Source organism: Lepidochelys kempii, chromosome 1, assembly GCF_965140285.1.
Source record: "Lepidochelys kempii isolate rLepKem1 chromosome 1, rLepKem1.hap1, whole genome shotgun sequence".
NCBI classification, from domain to species: Eukaryota; Metazoa; Chordata; order Testudines; family Cheloniidae; genus Lepidochelys; species Lepidochelys kempii.
The window spans coordinates 249,523,150-249,539,145 of NC_136380.1; the positions used below are offsets into that span (position 1 = coordinate 249,523,150).

The window sequence follows — 15,996 nt, forward strand, 5'->3', positions numbered from 1 at the left end:
CATACTTGTCTCGGGTAGAAGAGAGCTGTGCCTAAAATAATACTCCCTAATCAGGAGGTACTAAAGGCTAAATGTGAGTAGGTCCCCTTTGTCCTCTGTTGCATCAGCAAGACATCCTATGAAGATCCAAAACTGGTAGGCTAAAGCATCTAATGTTAGGTACCCGGTCGCTGAGGGAGAATAGCTATGGGAATTGGAGCTCATTTTAGGTCCCTTTTTTAAACCCCTATTTACAATGAGAATAAACTTTGCTGTAAAGGGAAAAATCAAAGAAGCTGTTCATTTGGATCAACCCTAAATATCTCTTTTCCCTTTCTCAGAAAGTCACTTTTTTTTCATCCCTACATATCTACTGGCAATGGGATGAAATTCCTGCCTTGGTGCTCATTAGAGAGACAAGGTGGGTGAGATAATCTTTTATTGGATCAGCTTCTGTTGGTGAGAGAGAGAGGAGCTTTCGACCTTACAAAAAGGTCAAATAAATGAGATTACCTCACCCACTCTGTCTCTTTAATATCCTGGGACTGACGTGGCTACAACAACTGGTGCTCATTGTAACTTTGCTTCAAAGAGGGTTGAGTCAAGCTGTGCTGTACAGCACAGTGTAATAGGCCTTGAGAACACCAACCAAGCCCAATTCTCAGCTAGTGTGGTTATCCTGGGGCTGACCCCATTGGTTAAAAACTTGCGTTTTTCTTTAACGGGGTCAAGCAGAAATTCCGCCCCTTCAACACAGCCTCCTCCACTGAACCATCAGGCTCACTACCACCACGCAAGCCAGGCAACGGGCCTTGATAGGCCGCTGGTCTGCTCCAATATGACAACAGCCGGTATGTGCATAAATGAATTGCACCAAGTCAAATCTCGATATGAAAAATATTTAGGCTTCTATGAACTGGCATGTTGTTGTGCTGAAGTGAGTTTGTGCCCTTTAATAGCTTGTATTATTACACTGTTCCAGCTGTGGGGCACGGGAATCGACATTCTCTTCAGTGGTTTGTTTATCTACCAGATATGAATTCAAGCAACTGGCCGTGGTACTCACCTTTCAGGGTTTATGATTTCCTCAGTTACAAAGTTGACACAGAACCTGCAATTAGAAGAGAAAAGTGTCTGGCCCTGAGATTCCATTTCCCATGTTGGGCTTTGAAGAGTGAGATGGAACAGATTATGCATCTGTCACCGTTCCCAAGCTGCATCTGGGTGTTTGCTTCCAGAATAGAAGCATCCTTTCTTAGACCATGTGTCTTACTACATAAATGTAGAGAGACTTTCTACAAAGAAAGTCAAATGCCTCCTTGTAAGGGTGGTGGTGAGGGAAGAATCTTTTCCTAGAAAATCAAACTGTTGGGATTGGAGCTCCCTCTATCCCCTGCCCCCCCAATATTAAGGATTTAGATGCTCTGAGTTGTACCCTGCAAAATCATTATCTTTACTTTCTGGACATTAGCTTCCTTTGTAATATTTAAGATAGAGCAGAGGTGCTCTTTGGAGGTCCCCAACATTACTTCATTTGGCACTTGAATGATGTTTTGCCTAAGTAAAATGGTCTTCGTCTAGTCTCTAGGGGACAGGTAAACAGCCACTATGATGACTTGGCCATTGCTGATCCAGGGTGCATTTGAATCTGTAACTGCGATGAGACAGGTTCCACACAAGTTCCATACTGTAGCGATTTGAACTCTTTGGGACTTATCTGGCTTTCACCAGTGACTAGAATAGATGTCCAGTATAGACATAGAAGCCTACCATCCTCCATATGCAAACATTCCTGAGTAAAAAGCCAGAGGCAGCTTGTCCAGAGCCAGCGAGCTAGTGTCAAAAGCATTCTGGAAATTCTCATAGTGACCTGAGAGGAGACGGAAATACAACAAATAAATCTGATGGTCTCTCTGAGAAGTTGGTGCTAAGAATTCAACCAGCAAAGCCACTGCTGTAGCTCAGAGAGACTCTACAGAGCCAGGCTAAAATGACTCCTCAAATTTCAAAGATTGTTAAGGACAAAATTGATCATGATCATAGAGTCTGACCTCTCACATAACAAAACACGCAGATTTTCACCCCGTAACTAATGCAGCCCCACCCGGTAACTTGGGGTTGAGCTAGAGCACATCTTTTAGAAAGAGATCCCATTTGATTTTCAAGGGTGAAGAATCCACCATATCCCTTGGTAATCTGTTCCAGGGATTAATTACCCTGACTGCCTGACCTTACTTCCTGCCTGAATGTATCTAGCTTCAGCTTCCAGCTGTTGGATCTTATTATGCCTTTGTCTACTAGATTAAAGATGCCTCGCTGATCCAACATCAGCCTGTACAGAAATACTACTTTTAAACGATGTGCAATCCATCCATGTCAGAGCACTGCTGCAACCTGAATGTGCCTCCATTTCACACTTCTCAGAAAGAAAGACAAGTCCAAACCTGCATTGAGCTGGCATGGAACATCCCAAGGCCCGCATCATCTGCTGGGCTAGCAAGTGATTCAATGACATGCAGCCTTCGTCTCCTTCTCCCTGGGAAGGGGTATTAGCCAACGCCCATCCTAGGGGAGGTAGGAGCAATGCAGCCACGTACCTGTTGTGTGACCGAGGGGCTGGGAGGGGGTCAAGCACTATGGTAAAGCACCTATTTTCACTAAGTGCCTTGGTGGTTGCAGTTCATGTTCTGCGATGCTGTACTTCCCATTTCATTGCTGCTCCTGAGAGGGTAACGTTTAAGGCGGTTGCTTGGCACACATGGACTAAACAGTGGGGTGTAGGGAGATGTCTGCATGTTGACCATACTGCTGCCATTTCAGATGTTCTTGTCAGGCACTGCCTAGCTTGGCAAGTGACCAGAAATCCATTCAAACAACGCAGCCTACTTTGGAAGGGCTGTTGGATTTGGCTTCCTTGGGAGATGAAAGAAGAGCAGAAGGACAGTGCAAGAGAAATGGGCTGAGGGCAGGACGCAGGTAAGCGTGGGTTTTTTTTCCAGTAGAGGTTTTTCTCCTGGCTAAATTCTCAAGCCCTCTTTCTTTTTCTGGTCTCTCTCTTGCTGACTCTGTTCTCCACTTTCTATCTCCCTTCTCATCTGTCTGTGGCTTTCCCTAGGACTTCCCTACCTCTGCCTGTCTCCTGCTATTATCCCCTTCCTGTCTGATGTCACACACAGGCTGCAATTGTCTTACCTTCAGCTAGCGCCATCATCCCAGGGACAATAATCAGGCCAATGGTGACCATCTTGAGGACTGCGAGAACTGTCTGTATATTTGCAGACCAGCTGACACTCCAGCAGTTCAGAGCAATGATTAAGGCTTGGAGGGAACGAAAAGAAGCAGAAGAACAGTGTTATTCATGTTTCAGAGTAACAGCCGTGTTAGTCTGTCTTTGCAAAAAGAAAAGGAGTACTTGTGGCACCTTAGAGACTAACCAATTTATTTGAGCATGAGCTTTCGTGAGCTACAGCTCACTTCATCGGATGTTATTCATGTAGACTGAAATCTAAGTCGAAGGCTTTAAGTAAAGAGTCTTGGCAGGGGGTTGGACTAAATGACCCAGGCAGTCCCGTCTAACCCTACGGTTCTATGGTAAATGGCAAGGTATGGATGTGTGGGGAGGTGTTTAGTTGAGGTTCAATAGGAAATAAGATTGGCGCCTGTCCTGTTTAACATCTTCATGAATGATCTGGAATAAAGTGTAAGCACACTGGCAGGTTAATTATGTTTTTAGAGGATACTGAAGTGTGACATGTTGAAAACACCAGTGAGGATAGAAAAACATTAGCAACTTGAGGAGGAAATAACTAAGATGAGATACAAATTCAAAAATACAGCTGTCTAAAATAATCCCAAACCCTGATATTTAGGGCTGAGGAAAGCTGGAAACCGGCTGCACGGGTTTTCAATATTGTTGGAGTTTCATGCATGCTGGCAATGCCCTCCAGAAGGAGGGAAGTGATAGTCTCTCTCTATGGCCCCAAAGAACCTACTTGCAATATACTGAATTCACTTCCGGGCAGGGCTAGTGTGGGGTCACTATTTTGTCCTATGACCCCTCATCTTGGAAGTTCCTCTTCAGGGAGCCTGGTATTGATGTTCCCCACAATGGGAGCTTTACGTTCAGGGGGAGTCCAGTACTGGGACAGTTGTACAACTCCCATATCTTAGACCACTGTAAAGTGGTCTAGACAAAGTCCTCATCCTCTTGTCAAACACAAGGGGATAGGCTAGCTGACCTGACAGGTGCTTTTAGTCTCTAGTTTCTGGGAGTGAGTGCATGTGTTTGGAACTTCGTAGTGTAATATCTCGCATGACCCCAGAGTGCTAAGCCTGTTGCTTATGATGAGACAGATAGGTGTCCTGTTGTAACGGAACATTACACCCAAGGAGGGGTTTGACTCTTGTTCTTTATGGGCCAGATTTTCAGACTCACAAACGTGAGTGAGATGTTCAATCTCCATTGAAACAAAGGGATCTGGGCCTCTAACTGCCTTACACTACTTTGAAAATACTGTACCAGCCTATGTGCTTTATGTACACAATGTGTCCTTGGCCTCTACTGCGCTAGCTTTGGATTTATTTGTTTGTACTGGAACACCCGGAGGCCCCAGTCAGGACTGGGGCCCTGTTGAACAGGCACTATACAAACACATAGGAAGTGACACTTCCTGCCCCAAGAAAATTAAATGCCCCCCTTAGCCTAATGGAGGTAAACCACTGACTGGATTGAGAGGGTGTGGTTGCAGGATTTTGATGATTTAGCACAGTAGCCTAGCTAGGAGTGGAAATTTGGGTGGACCCTGACTTTTGGGTGGATGGGCAATGACAGACTTTACTAGCTCAGCTTCTGCGCTGACGCCATGCCATCTTCCTAGCCCTGGTGCCCCCAGACACAGGGCTTCACCTGCTGAGCTGGGCACATGCATAGGACCAGGACCCCACCCCCATGCTCTAGTGTGGGTAGCTGCTGGGGTAAAAGAGGTCTTCCCCCACCCCCTTTGGGCTGACACTCCCCACATTCCTTAGGGCAGGGGGGGATAATAGGCACTGACACTCCACCTTCATTTGAGCAGAGTCCAAAGGCTATGCCCTTCCCTCCCCCACAGGATACCCAGCCAGGGAAACAGGTTCCCTGAGCCTCACCATCTTGGGAAGAGAGTTTATCCAAAGCGGGGAGGGAAAACTGGGGAAGGGGGGCTGGATGGGGGAGGGCAGAGGCCAAGGGCCAGAGTTGGGAGGAAGGGACAGGATCCAGGGTGCTGCAGGACATGGGTGAGGCAGCAAAACTGGGGGCATAGCAGAGCCTGGAGCTAGGGGCACAGGGACGGGACTGCAGTGCATGATGAATCAGGGGCCCGCCTCCCTCCACCTGCTCCAGCCTGCTTTTACTGCTCAGCGGGCACTAGAAGATGAGGCTGCCGGGGGTGCACAGGCTACGGGTGCTCCCATGGGGTGGAGGGGGGCCCTGCAGAGGCTCAAGCTCCGCCCACCCCTCCTGACCCCGGCTCAGTGTCGTCCACCCGCCCAGCTGTCTCCCTCTGTCCTTCCGGCACTGCAGTGTCCATGTATCCTGCACTGCGTGCTGCTGCCCCAGTCTCCAGTGCCCTGCTCGTGCCCAGCCCAGTCATGTGCCTAAGTGCGCAGCCTGGCTCAGTTCTGGGCCCAGTGCTAGCTCCACCGAGATCTGCCCACAGGAGGCACACCCCCTACCTGGGATGACTCACCCCCTCTCAGCCTGTGGATCTGGGGGGCTCCAGCCCCGTGCGTGCTCCATCCTGGATTTCAGGTGCCTGAGTGATGCTGAGGTGGGTGTGGAGGCTAAGTGGGTGGGCTGCAGCCCGCCTATGACTATGCCCCTGATTTACTATAAGGAGGGTGACGTCACAGATAAATATTTATAGAGCAGCCCATTGCTTTGTATGGGGCTTGACAGACATGGAAACGGACAAACCTTGCTGACACAGACAGAAAATGAGGTAGGGAGGAATCCTACCAGGAATAGCCAGTCAAGCCTGCTCTTTTCCCCTTCCCCACTTTTACTTTGATTGTTTCTGAGGGTTACTCACAGATGCCAGTGGTGGTAACTAGCTTCACAGCCAGGGCAGGGGCATGGCAAGGGGCGAAGAGAGGCTCTATTAAGTAACGACCAAAAGCCAAGGACACCACGGCAATGTTGGCAGGACTGGAAAGCAAAACAGAAATTTGAAGCATATTAGCCAGAGGAAAACGCTTATGTTTTCCCTTCTCTATCCAAATATCTCCTCTCCTACCACCTTTCCTTCCTTCCTTGGCCCACTCATCTCCTTCATCGGATGCCTTCTAGGGGTGCCATTATCTCATACTAAGGAGATTTGGATACTGTCTGACTGTAGCTGGAGTCCAAGAGTCCTTGAACTCTTTTCCCTTGGATCATCACCGGTACTGTCAACTTGAGAGGTGCTATTTTCTGGGTCCAGCCCGGGCTATACTCTATAAGAGTGTATTATTTCTTTGTGTCCTGTCTGCCCACAGGAGTGGCAAGTCACTGGACTGACACCTTTCTTAGCTGGGGGCAAATTTGGCTGCGGAGTAGAGACTAGGACCTACTTTGCAGGTCCTACTTCAGCTCCTTGAGATGTCTGATGGTCCCATTGGTGATATAGTGTCTGAGCCCAACCCCTAGGCCCCTTGAGGTTCCCATGGTCTGGGGGCTAGACTGATTGTTTTGGAGAATGTTTGGTGGATGTTACCATTCTGAGGTTGGCCTCCCTGGTCTCTCTCAGGGCTGTCCTGCGCAGATTTGAAGCGATTTCTGTTTCTAGCAACCATTTGGCTGCTAGAAAGTTCTCCATTAACCGTACTGCATCTGACAAGGTCCCAGCGTGGTGCCATTATACCCCCACTCTGCCTTTTGAGGGCAATATCCTTCTAAATTGTTCAGTCACAATTGACTTGGCAACCTGGGCCCTGGACTGTTCTTCTGGGTGGAGTCACTTCCAATGGTGTTCCTTCAAACACTAGGCTACTGTGCAGGGTCTGACATCCGTGGGATAGGTTTTGAATCTAAAGCTTTGAGGGTGGGTTGCCTCAGAAGTGTCCAAATAGTCCAAAATGGTGGACTTAACTTATTTATAGTCCTTAGCCTGCTCGGAGTCCAGGTTATGGTTGGTCGCCTGGGCCAGGTCCATCGAGAATGGAACCAAAATCAAAGCCCACTGCTCAGGAGCCTACTGGGAGGCTAGGGCTACCCTCTTGGCGGTACTTGAAAAGATGTCAGGATCATCGTCCAGCCCCATATTGGTTAGCTTCACGGGCATTGGTGGGGGACTCACCTTGGTGGAAGTGTGCCCCACAGGGACGCCTGGAGAGCGTAAGATTGGCACTATGTTGTATCTTCTCCTTGTGGAACTCCTGCTGCTGGGTCATCAGCTCCCTCAGCAGCTTTTGCTGTTGCATTGTTTGGAGTTGCTGTTGGATGATCCACTGCTGCAGAAATTGCTCCCGGAGCCGCTGTTGCTGAGTTGCTTGCAGCTCCTGCATCTCAGCTAACCACTTACAGCACTGTTGGGTTCCATCTGGCTCAGAGCTGCTGAGCTCTATCCCATTCTCTGTTGATGTTTTTTTTGTTTTCCTTATATCAGACATAATTTATCTGCATTGTCCATCACTTGTGGTGGGGAGGGGGTCCTTGAGTCCTTATCAGACTGTGGTTTGGGTTGGTTCCTTTCTGACACTGAGATGATGGCTACACTACCACTTATTTTGGTATAACTTGCATCGCTCGGGGGTGCGAATAAGCCACCTCCCTGAGCAATGTAAGTTACACCAACCTAAGTGCTGGTGTGGACAGCGCTATGTCAGTGGGAGAGCTTCTCCCACCGACATAGCTACTGCCGCTTGCGGAGGTGGATTTATTATGCAGATGGGAGAGCTCTCTGGCATGGTGCAGCTGCACCGCTGCTAGTGTGGAGTAACCCTGAGTCCTTCCCCTGCTTGGGCTAGCAGAAACAAGAGTTTCTCCCAGAACAGAGAGTTCCTTTCCCCTCTCAGAGGGCAGGGAGGAACGAGGTAAAGGAAGGAAGGGTGGGGGGAAAGATGCTCAGTTTCTCGATCAGTCTGTCCCTCACCACTTTGGGTTCTGGCTTGTCTGTAGGCTTTGTATTATCCTGATCAGGGTTGGAGTCCTTCCTTAGACTCCCCACTTTTTTGGTAACACCTGGTCCATTCTTGGTCCAAGCAGTCTCAGGGATTTCTGGCTCAGTGCCTATCTCCTTTGCTGATCTGTCCCTGTAATCAGCTGCCTGAGGCACAGCCATCTTCTCCTGTAACCATCCCTTCATGTGGCAGGCCTTCCGTTTAAGCTTCTTCCCTTCAAGCAGAGCAAGTCTTTCAGGCGTGTCTAGTTAGGGCTTACCGAGCTCAATAGCTTCCTCCTTAATAGGGTGCGGACGCGCCCCCTCACAGAGAGAAAAACATCCACAGATTTCTTTTAACGCTGGTGAAAGTTGAAGACCTGGAGACGGTCTTCCCAGAGCACAGGTGGTACTTCAGCTTTGTCTGTTCTCTTTCCCACTCTGAGACTGGAGGAAATAGGATTTTTCTGGCTGTGGGAGGTTAGGGACAATGAATGTCTTTTCCTGCAACAGTAAGGATATGTATTCCTGTACTCTGAGTGGGGTGTGTGATTCCCTGCTTGCTGAGATTTAGCCACGCTCGCTCTCAGTGAGCTAGCCCACTAAAAATAGCAGTATGGGGCTAGCCACCCTGATTGCAGTCCTGTCTGAGATGTGACGTATGTACTCAGGACAGCTAGCTGCTCACGCTGCTGTGAGGACGCTATTTTTAGCATGCCAGCTTGATCAGAGCTAGCATGAGTATGGCTACTCAAGTGCGGAGGTGTAATTCCTACCTGAAAGTGCCTTAAGGATGCCCTCTTTGCTCTCCAGCTGAGAAGGGTTATGGACCTGGGTTGAATTTCTCCCCAGCCCCTCTTTTCAGAGAACTTAATACTGCTGGAAGTTGCCAGCTGGCAGCTTTGGAAACTGAAGTTCTTTATGCTTGCTTGCTCTGCAGCTGTGTAAGCTTCACACATTGCCCCACCAATGTACCTGAAGAGCCCACCACAAGGCGGAGGAGGGGAATTGTCTTCATGGGCCACCCAGCATTTCTGCTGAGACTGGGAGCTGATTGTGTGGACAGTAGTTCTTGCAATCTATTTATTGTACTTATGTCCCCGGTTAGCATAGTATCTGGGTGCCTCCCAACCTGTAATGTATTTGTCCTCATATCAACCTGAGGAGGTAGGGAAGTACGAGTATCCCCATTTGACAGAGAGGGCCTGAGACACAGTGTCACGCAGAAAATCTGTGATGGAGCAGGGTATCAAACCCAGGTCTCCTGAGTTGAAGGCTCGTGCCCTACCCGCTGGACCATCTTTATTTTGTGTAGGAAATGGGTTTATGCTAGTAACACATCACCATGAGGTTGCTGAAGAGCCATTAGAGTGGGACTGTTTTTCAATTGCTGCTTGCCTAGGTGGGGATTTGAACTGGTAACCTTGAGGTGAGGGGTCTGAGGCCTTCTCCCCAATCACAGAAAAAGAGCTAGAGAGCACACACAGTGCGGTGACATATAGTGCCAATGAAATAAAATGTATTGTGGGGCAGTGGCTGTGCACACTCCACCCCCTACCAGTGCTCTTCTTCCCAACCCCTGCTCCCTCCAGAGCTGAAGGTATCACTCAGGAACTGGGGCTGCTTTGCTGATGGGGGTTATGTAGAATCTAGACAGATGGATAGATGGGCACGAAAGGATAGTTCAGACCCCATTTCCATTCAGCCTGTGACCCCTCTCATTTTTTTTATGGCCATAAACACAGGCAAGGTTAACAGGCTAAACAATGTGGTTTTTAAAAAATATTTATTGTACCCTTTGAGTAGAGGGTTGGTTACTTTGTTCCAGTTCTGCAGGGGTTCAGTTGTGTAAGCTGTGATCTCATTCTCCATGGGGGCAGACCTCATGGCCAAGCCCAGTTGTGCTGTGGCAGACATTTCTGTTTATCCAGCAGCTATTGGAGATGGGGGGTGGGTTGGAGAGGAGGAGGTCACATATCAAACAGATTTCTAAGGAGCATGGAGCCTTTTTCCAGAAAACCCAGCTGTGTTGGCAGATTGCAGGAAAATGTCCATCTGTCTCGTTATCACGTTTGCTACAAGCTGTTCATTGTGTTTCATTTTTTTATTCTTCACCTCACTTTTTTTGACCTTTTACCCTTTCATTTCCCCCCTCTGCCTCCTTCCCCACCACCTCCATTTCCCTGACTTAAGTTCCCCCTTCCCTCTTCTTTCCCTCTATCCTCCCTCTAGCCATTTGGAAGTCCATGTGTTTGCTACTGTTTTGCATTCACCAGCTGGCTCCTTTAGCCACACCGCTGGAATCTGCCCCAATTAGAGATTTAAAGAGAGGAGACCATAAATGCAAATCAACAATGACATATCACTCCTGACCTTACACACCTATGGAAAGCAGAACTGTTCTTACCGGATCATAACAAATTCAGCCCACAATCTTAAGAAGGCTGGCAAAGGCCCAAGGGTTTCTAGGAGGTAGATATAATGGCCTCCAGATTTTGTGATGCTTGTTCCCAGGTCTGCATAAGATAGAGCGCCTAGACAGAAAATAAGGAAGGGAAATTATTTATGTATCTTAAGGTAGTCCCTACGGACCCTAAACACACAAACACACAGTGGTAGTCCCTGCCCTGAAAAAGGAGGAGAGGTACTGGCTGTGACCTCTCCTGCTCCCCTCCCACTAGAAAGGCCAGAAATGAGCGAGACTTTCCCTCTCTCTGCTCCCACTATGTCTGGGGGTGGGAAAGAGGGGTGTCTGGCTTCCCCTTGTGTTGTGCCCTTGGCCTACCTGCCCCCTGGAGTCCCTCCTGATGACTGGAGGGGTGCAAGTTGCAGAGCACTCTGAAGTGTTACACTTTAACTGCCTCATGTAGACCCTGGTAGCGTGTGCTAAATGGTACCTCGTTCACCAGCAGGGTCTATACGCGGCAGGCAAAGTGCAACCATTCAGAACATTTTACCTGCCTGTGGCTTAAGCAGTGGATCTAGTGCCCCAGGCCCTAGAGGAAACTTCTGCTGCTTTATACCCTGTCCAACCTTGACTGTGCAGATTGAACATGTGCCACAGGACTGGTGGAGAACAACCTGCTGCTAAATATGAATTGCAACAAAGCAAATATATAGCAGACTCCTATAGCTTTACTGACAGGTTTCGGAGTAGCAGCCGTGTTGTTAGTCTGTATTCACAAAAAGAAAAGGAGGACTTGTGGCACCTTAGAGACTAACCAATTTATTTGAGCATAAGCTTTCATGAGCTACAGCTCACTTCCTCGGATCCGATGAAGTGGGCTGTAGCTCACGAAAGCTTATGCTCAAATAAATTGGTTAGTCTCTAAGGTGCCACAAGTCCTCCTTTTCTTATAGCTTTACTGTGTCTGTGATTTGTTTTTAGTGACACACACCCATGCCTATGTATGTATATGTGTGTGCTTAACTGCTTTGATGCCCCAGTGCCCTCTACACACCACCTGCCACTGATTACATATGAGATATCAGCGAACTTTTCATTGTACTAATCATCTGTTTATCCCCTGGGAAGGACAAGAGCAAACAAAGGTAGGAACATTGAGGATGCTGAAATGTGAAGTCTTACAACACGCCTTTATTCTCTTAAATCCTTCACATTCACTATATAATGACCCCTTTTTCCTTTCAAATAGGGTGCATTTCCTCTTGCTTGTTTTATGGGTTCACATTTTTCACTGGATTGTTTGTCTGCGCTGTCAAGCGGGCTTGAGCCACATCCAGGCTGTGGTGTTATGTAAAGGCAGGCAAAAGGCTGGAACTCAGCAAGTTTGTGCTGTGGTGATACTTCGTGCTAAGATTATTAGTATTTATTATACAGTGGCTAATGTAGGCTTGGCATTACACAGCAGCAGGACCCTGAGCCAGTGGTGGGGTTCATTAAATGTGCCGAAAAATTCTGACTCGGCATTAGAATGCCTAAGCTGTCTTCAGAGTCCTGGAGAGGACAGGTTTCAGAGTAACAGCCGTGTTAGTCTGTATTCGCAAAAAGAAAAGGAGGACTTGTGGCACCTTAGAGACTAACCAATTTATTTGAGCATAAGCTTTCGTGAGCTACAGCTCACTTCATCGGATGCATACCGTGGAAACTGCAGCAGACTTTATATATACACAGAGAATATGAAACAATACCTCCTCCCACCCCACTGTCCTGCTGGTAATAGCTTATCTAAAGTGATCATCAGGTGGGCCATTTCCAGCACAAATCCAGGTTTTCTCACCCTCCACCCCCCCACACAAATTCACTCTCCTGCTGGAGAGGACAGCTGCAGACTGAGTACAAATAACTAGTGCTCAGTTTGTCCCCTGGCTGTGGCCTGCCATCTCAGCACGGTTCCTAAAGAATATGTTACCAGACTATCTTAACCGGGGACTTCAGTTCCCCAAGGGATTGGGCATCCCAGTGAGCTAATGAATGAGCATTTTGTATCTGGAAGCATATGTTCAAATCCTCCTTTGGTCCCAGATGAAAGGTTTTTTTGTTTTGTTTTTCTGGCTTGCTCTAATCTGTGGAGAGAATTTTTGTCTATATCAGAGGGGCTGTTCTAACATGAAAAGACACTGACTTCAATGAGCTTTGGATCAGCTCCAAAATTGCCACTTAACTGAAGGCTTCACTTTACAGCTACGATTAAAAAAAAAATTTTTTTTTTTTTACTGACGTTTCTAGTTATTTTAAACTACAAACCGCCAAGCTATTCTGCCATCTTACCCCCATTAGAGTTCTCTGTACTACACAACTAGTGCAAGGAAGTGGGGGAGCTTTGCCCCTCTCCCTGCACACCTTCAGTTACAGTTGGAACTTGATTTCTGTGTTCCCAATTAGTAGTTTTAAGGAGAAGGCATAAAACCAAATAGAGTTCTTTAAGATTCAAGCCTCCAGCGTGGTTACACAATTTAGTTTAGTAGAGGACTGTGAATGACATAATGAATGATACAATTATACTTTATTTAAAATAAATCAGTTAGTTAAAGCAAACAGGCATCACACTGTGACTATACACTGCATTGATACTCATGCTTTAAGATACACCTGGACCCTCCCTGGATGGTAAGAATGGCTATCCTATAATCCTTTCTCTAACGATTCCTTGCTGGTAGATGGGTGCACTTAATTTAAAAATAGGATGCTACCCTCTTTATAATCACTAATAACACCCAAATTAATTAGCATAAAGCCTGCCCTTTACCATATCTATATTTTTACTGCCATAATTAAAATACCCTCTTCTACTCCCTCATTGGCTATTTAATATTGAACTCATCTTTAATGAACAGCTGTGGAAATGCTGCCATAGTAGTAACTATCATTATATAGAGAGAGCATTTTCCATAACATTAACATTTTATCTAAAACACTTGTAAAATCCAGGGAGGGTCAACAATGTTTACCCCAGGTTCTAATTTACCTCTGACTTGTCTCACTTCACTTCACTCATATTTTACCAGGCCTCGCTTGACTATTGTCAAGCCTATTTTTAGGAAATAGGTTATTGGGCCTATTTATGTTTCTATATAACATAATCAAGCATCGTCTGTATAAGCAACAGGTCTCTGCACCAACCCCATGCTGGCAAGTATGGAAGACTGAGATAGACTATGGAGCCATGGGAACTGCATGTATAGAGATCCAGTGGACCATTACCCCAGGCACATGGTGGCTGCAAAAACATCTCTGCTCAAACTACTGAAAAGTCTGTGATCTCATCTGAATCCTTTCTACTAGGTTCCCTCTGGGGATCTCAAAACAAGCTTCAGGGGTGCAGCCCTGCTTTCCAGCTTAAGGATTCAAAGAGGTTAAGGGTATTGACATGCTGATCGAGTATCAGATTCAAGATTCGGATCTATGGGTAGGGGCAGCAGAACTGGGGCCCAGGTACAGCTAGCACCTCTTCAATGCCTTCCACTCCCTGTGGAGTCTTATTACCTTCCCTCACTCCTCCTCTTCTTCCTCTCCTTCCCCCCAAGCCTATGGGCCTGATTCTCCACTGAGTGTCTGGCATCTCAGTGTAGTCTGGTTACTCATACTTAGAGATCTGGGCACAAGCAAACAATACGTATTTTAATAGGGGTAAATGTATAAATCTAGGAACAAAGAATGCAGGCCATGCTTACAGGATTGGGGCCTCATCCTGAAATAAAGTTGGGTCTGCTGGTGGATAATCAGCTGAACATGAACTCCTGTTGAGACACTGTGGCCAAAAGTGTTAATGTGATCCTTGAGTGCATAAAGAGGGGAATGTCAGTCCCTGTAGGCGTTATATTCCCTCTGATGTGATGCTGCTGGAATATGGTGTTCAGTTCTGGTGCCCACAATTCAAAATGGATGTTAAGAAATTGGGGAAGGTTCAGAGAAGAGCCACAAGGGCTATAAAATTGCAGTGTAGACATTTGGGCTCAGGCTGGAGCCCCTTCCCCTCATGGGGTCTCAAGGCCTGAGCTCCAGCCTTACAGATTTTTTAATCTCAACAATTGCTTTACATTTTCCTGCATGCCCTTGCAAGGAAAAGGGCTAGAAACTTACTTTAAAAAAAAAAAAAAGGGGGGGGGGAGCTGAGTTAAGCCTTTAGAATCCCAACCATGTGGGGTTGCCATGGCAGCATGCTTTGTGGGCTCTGAAAGCTGGCTTTTCCCACAGCTCAGAAACCCAGCTAGGCCACCTTGCCTCAGCAGGCTTTGTGCTGCGGAGCCAAAGTTTTTGAATAGGGTTTGGATTTACAGGACCGGCTCCTCAGCTGATGTGGCTCAGCTGATTGATGCATGGAGCTCCATTGATGCATGGAGCTTAGATTATACAGATTTATATCCGCCAAGGGTCTAGCCCAGGGCTAGCCAAACTGCAGCTCTTTTACAGTTAAAGTGCGGTTCATGGAGCTCCCCACAAGTCCCCCCACCTACCATACTGGGGGTGAGCTCAGGGCTTTTGCCCTGTGGTGGGGTGGTGGGACTAGGGGCTTCTGCCAGCGACGACTGAGAGTGGGGGTGGGGGGGGCACAATTTAAAGGTTTGGCCCCCCAACAGCTTGAGTTTTCCCCTCTTACCATCAGCAGCCCCCCCCCCACCAGTGCATTGCTTCTGGCTTGTGCCCAGCAGGGAGGGGGATCTCAGGGCTTCAGCCCCACAGGGCACGCCTGATGGGGCTCGGAACTTCAGCAGTAGCGAGGCTTCAGCCCCGGCTGTCAACCTTCTGAAGATGGTTGTATGCGGCTTGCAAGGTCAGTAAGTTTGGCCACCCCTGGTCTAGCCCACAGTACTCCAGGTTATTTTCTACTTAATTGCTTTGCAGTCACTTCACAATGTATTGCTGATATTTCCCCTGTGTTTTCATGTGAACATCTATACAGCTCTAGAACACACACACATGTTCGGAATGTTGTAACGTTGTTGCTGGCTCACACAGAAAAATTAGAAAAAGCAACTCACCAAACAGAGAGAGAATCCCGCAAGCCAGCCAGACAACCAAGGAGAGACCCACATTGCCGGAGTTTTTCAATACCCCTTTTGGAGCGATAAAGATGCCACTGCCAACGACTGTGCCGATAGTCAGTGCGATGGCCCGCGTCAGGGTGATCTTCTTTCTCAGGAACACTGCCTCCTCCTTCACATTTGACGACTTTCTGCAAAATGCCATCGCTCTGTCTGTCTTCTCTGTTTGAGCCCTGCAAGCACAGGTCTTCCTGAGAGCTCTCTAACACCCGTCTTCTAGGATTGACACATCCTCTCCGTTTTTTTTCCCCCAGCCCTGTACAGGCTTCCCTCCCTCTAAGCTTTCAGGCTGCCAGAGAACGGCCTTGGCTGGAATCCTTTAGGCATAACAAGCATGAAGTGTACAAACAGAAACAGCAAAGTGAGAAGGTGAGAGATTAGAATCCTTAGGAAGGTA

At 47.5% G+C, this 15,996-nt stretch overlaps 1 protein-coding gene across 1 annotated transcript in view; it reads right to left on the reverse strand.

Moving 5' to 3' along the window:
• Positions 1 to 15,794, reverse strand: part of LOC140902528 (cystine/glutamate transporter) — a 28,315-nt gene extending 12,521 nt beyond the window's left edge. The window contains exons 1-6 of the mRNA XM_073322690.2: positions 15,537 to 15,794; positions 10,501 to 10,627; positions 6,048 to 6,163; positions 3,172 to 3,297; positions 1,750 to 1,849; positions 1,046 to 1,090 (exon numbers count right to left, since the gene is read on the reverse strand). Of these exons, the coding sequence (XP_073178791.1) occupies positions 1,046 to 1,090; positions 1,750 to 1,849; positions 3,172 to 3,297; positions 6,048 to 6,163; positions 10,501 to 10,627; positions 15,537 to 15,744 (722 nt within the window). The 5' untranslated portion in view covers positions 15,745 to 15,794. The remainder of the gene's footprint in view (positions 1 to 1,045; positions 1,091 to 1,749; positions 1,850 to 3,171; positions 3,298 to 6,047; positions 6,164 to 10,500; positions 10,628 to 15,536) is intronic.
• Between the last annotated feature and the right edge of the window lie 202 nt (positions 15,795 to 15,996).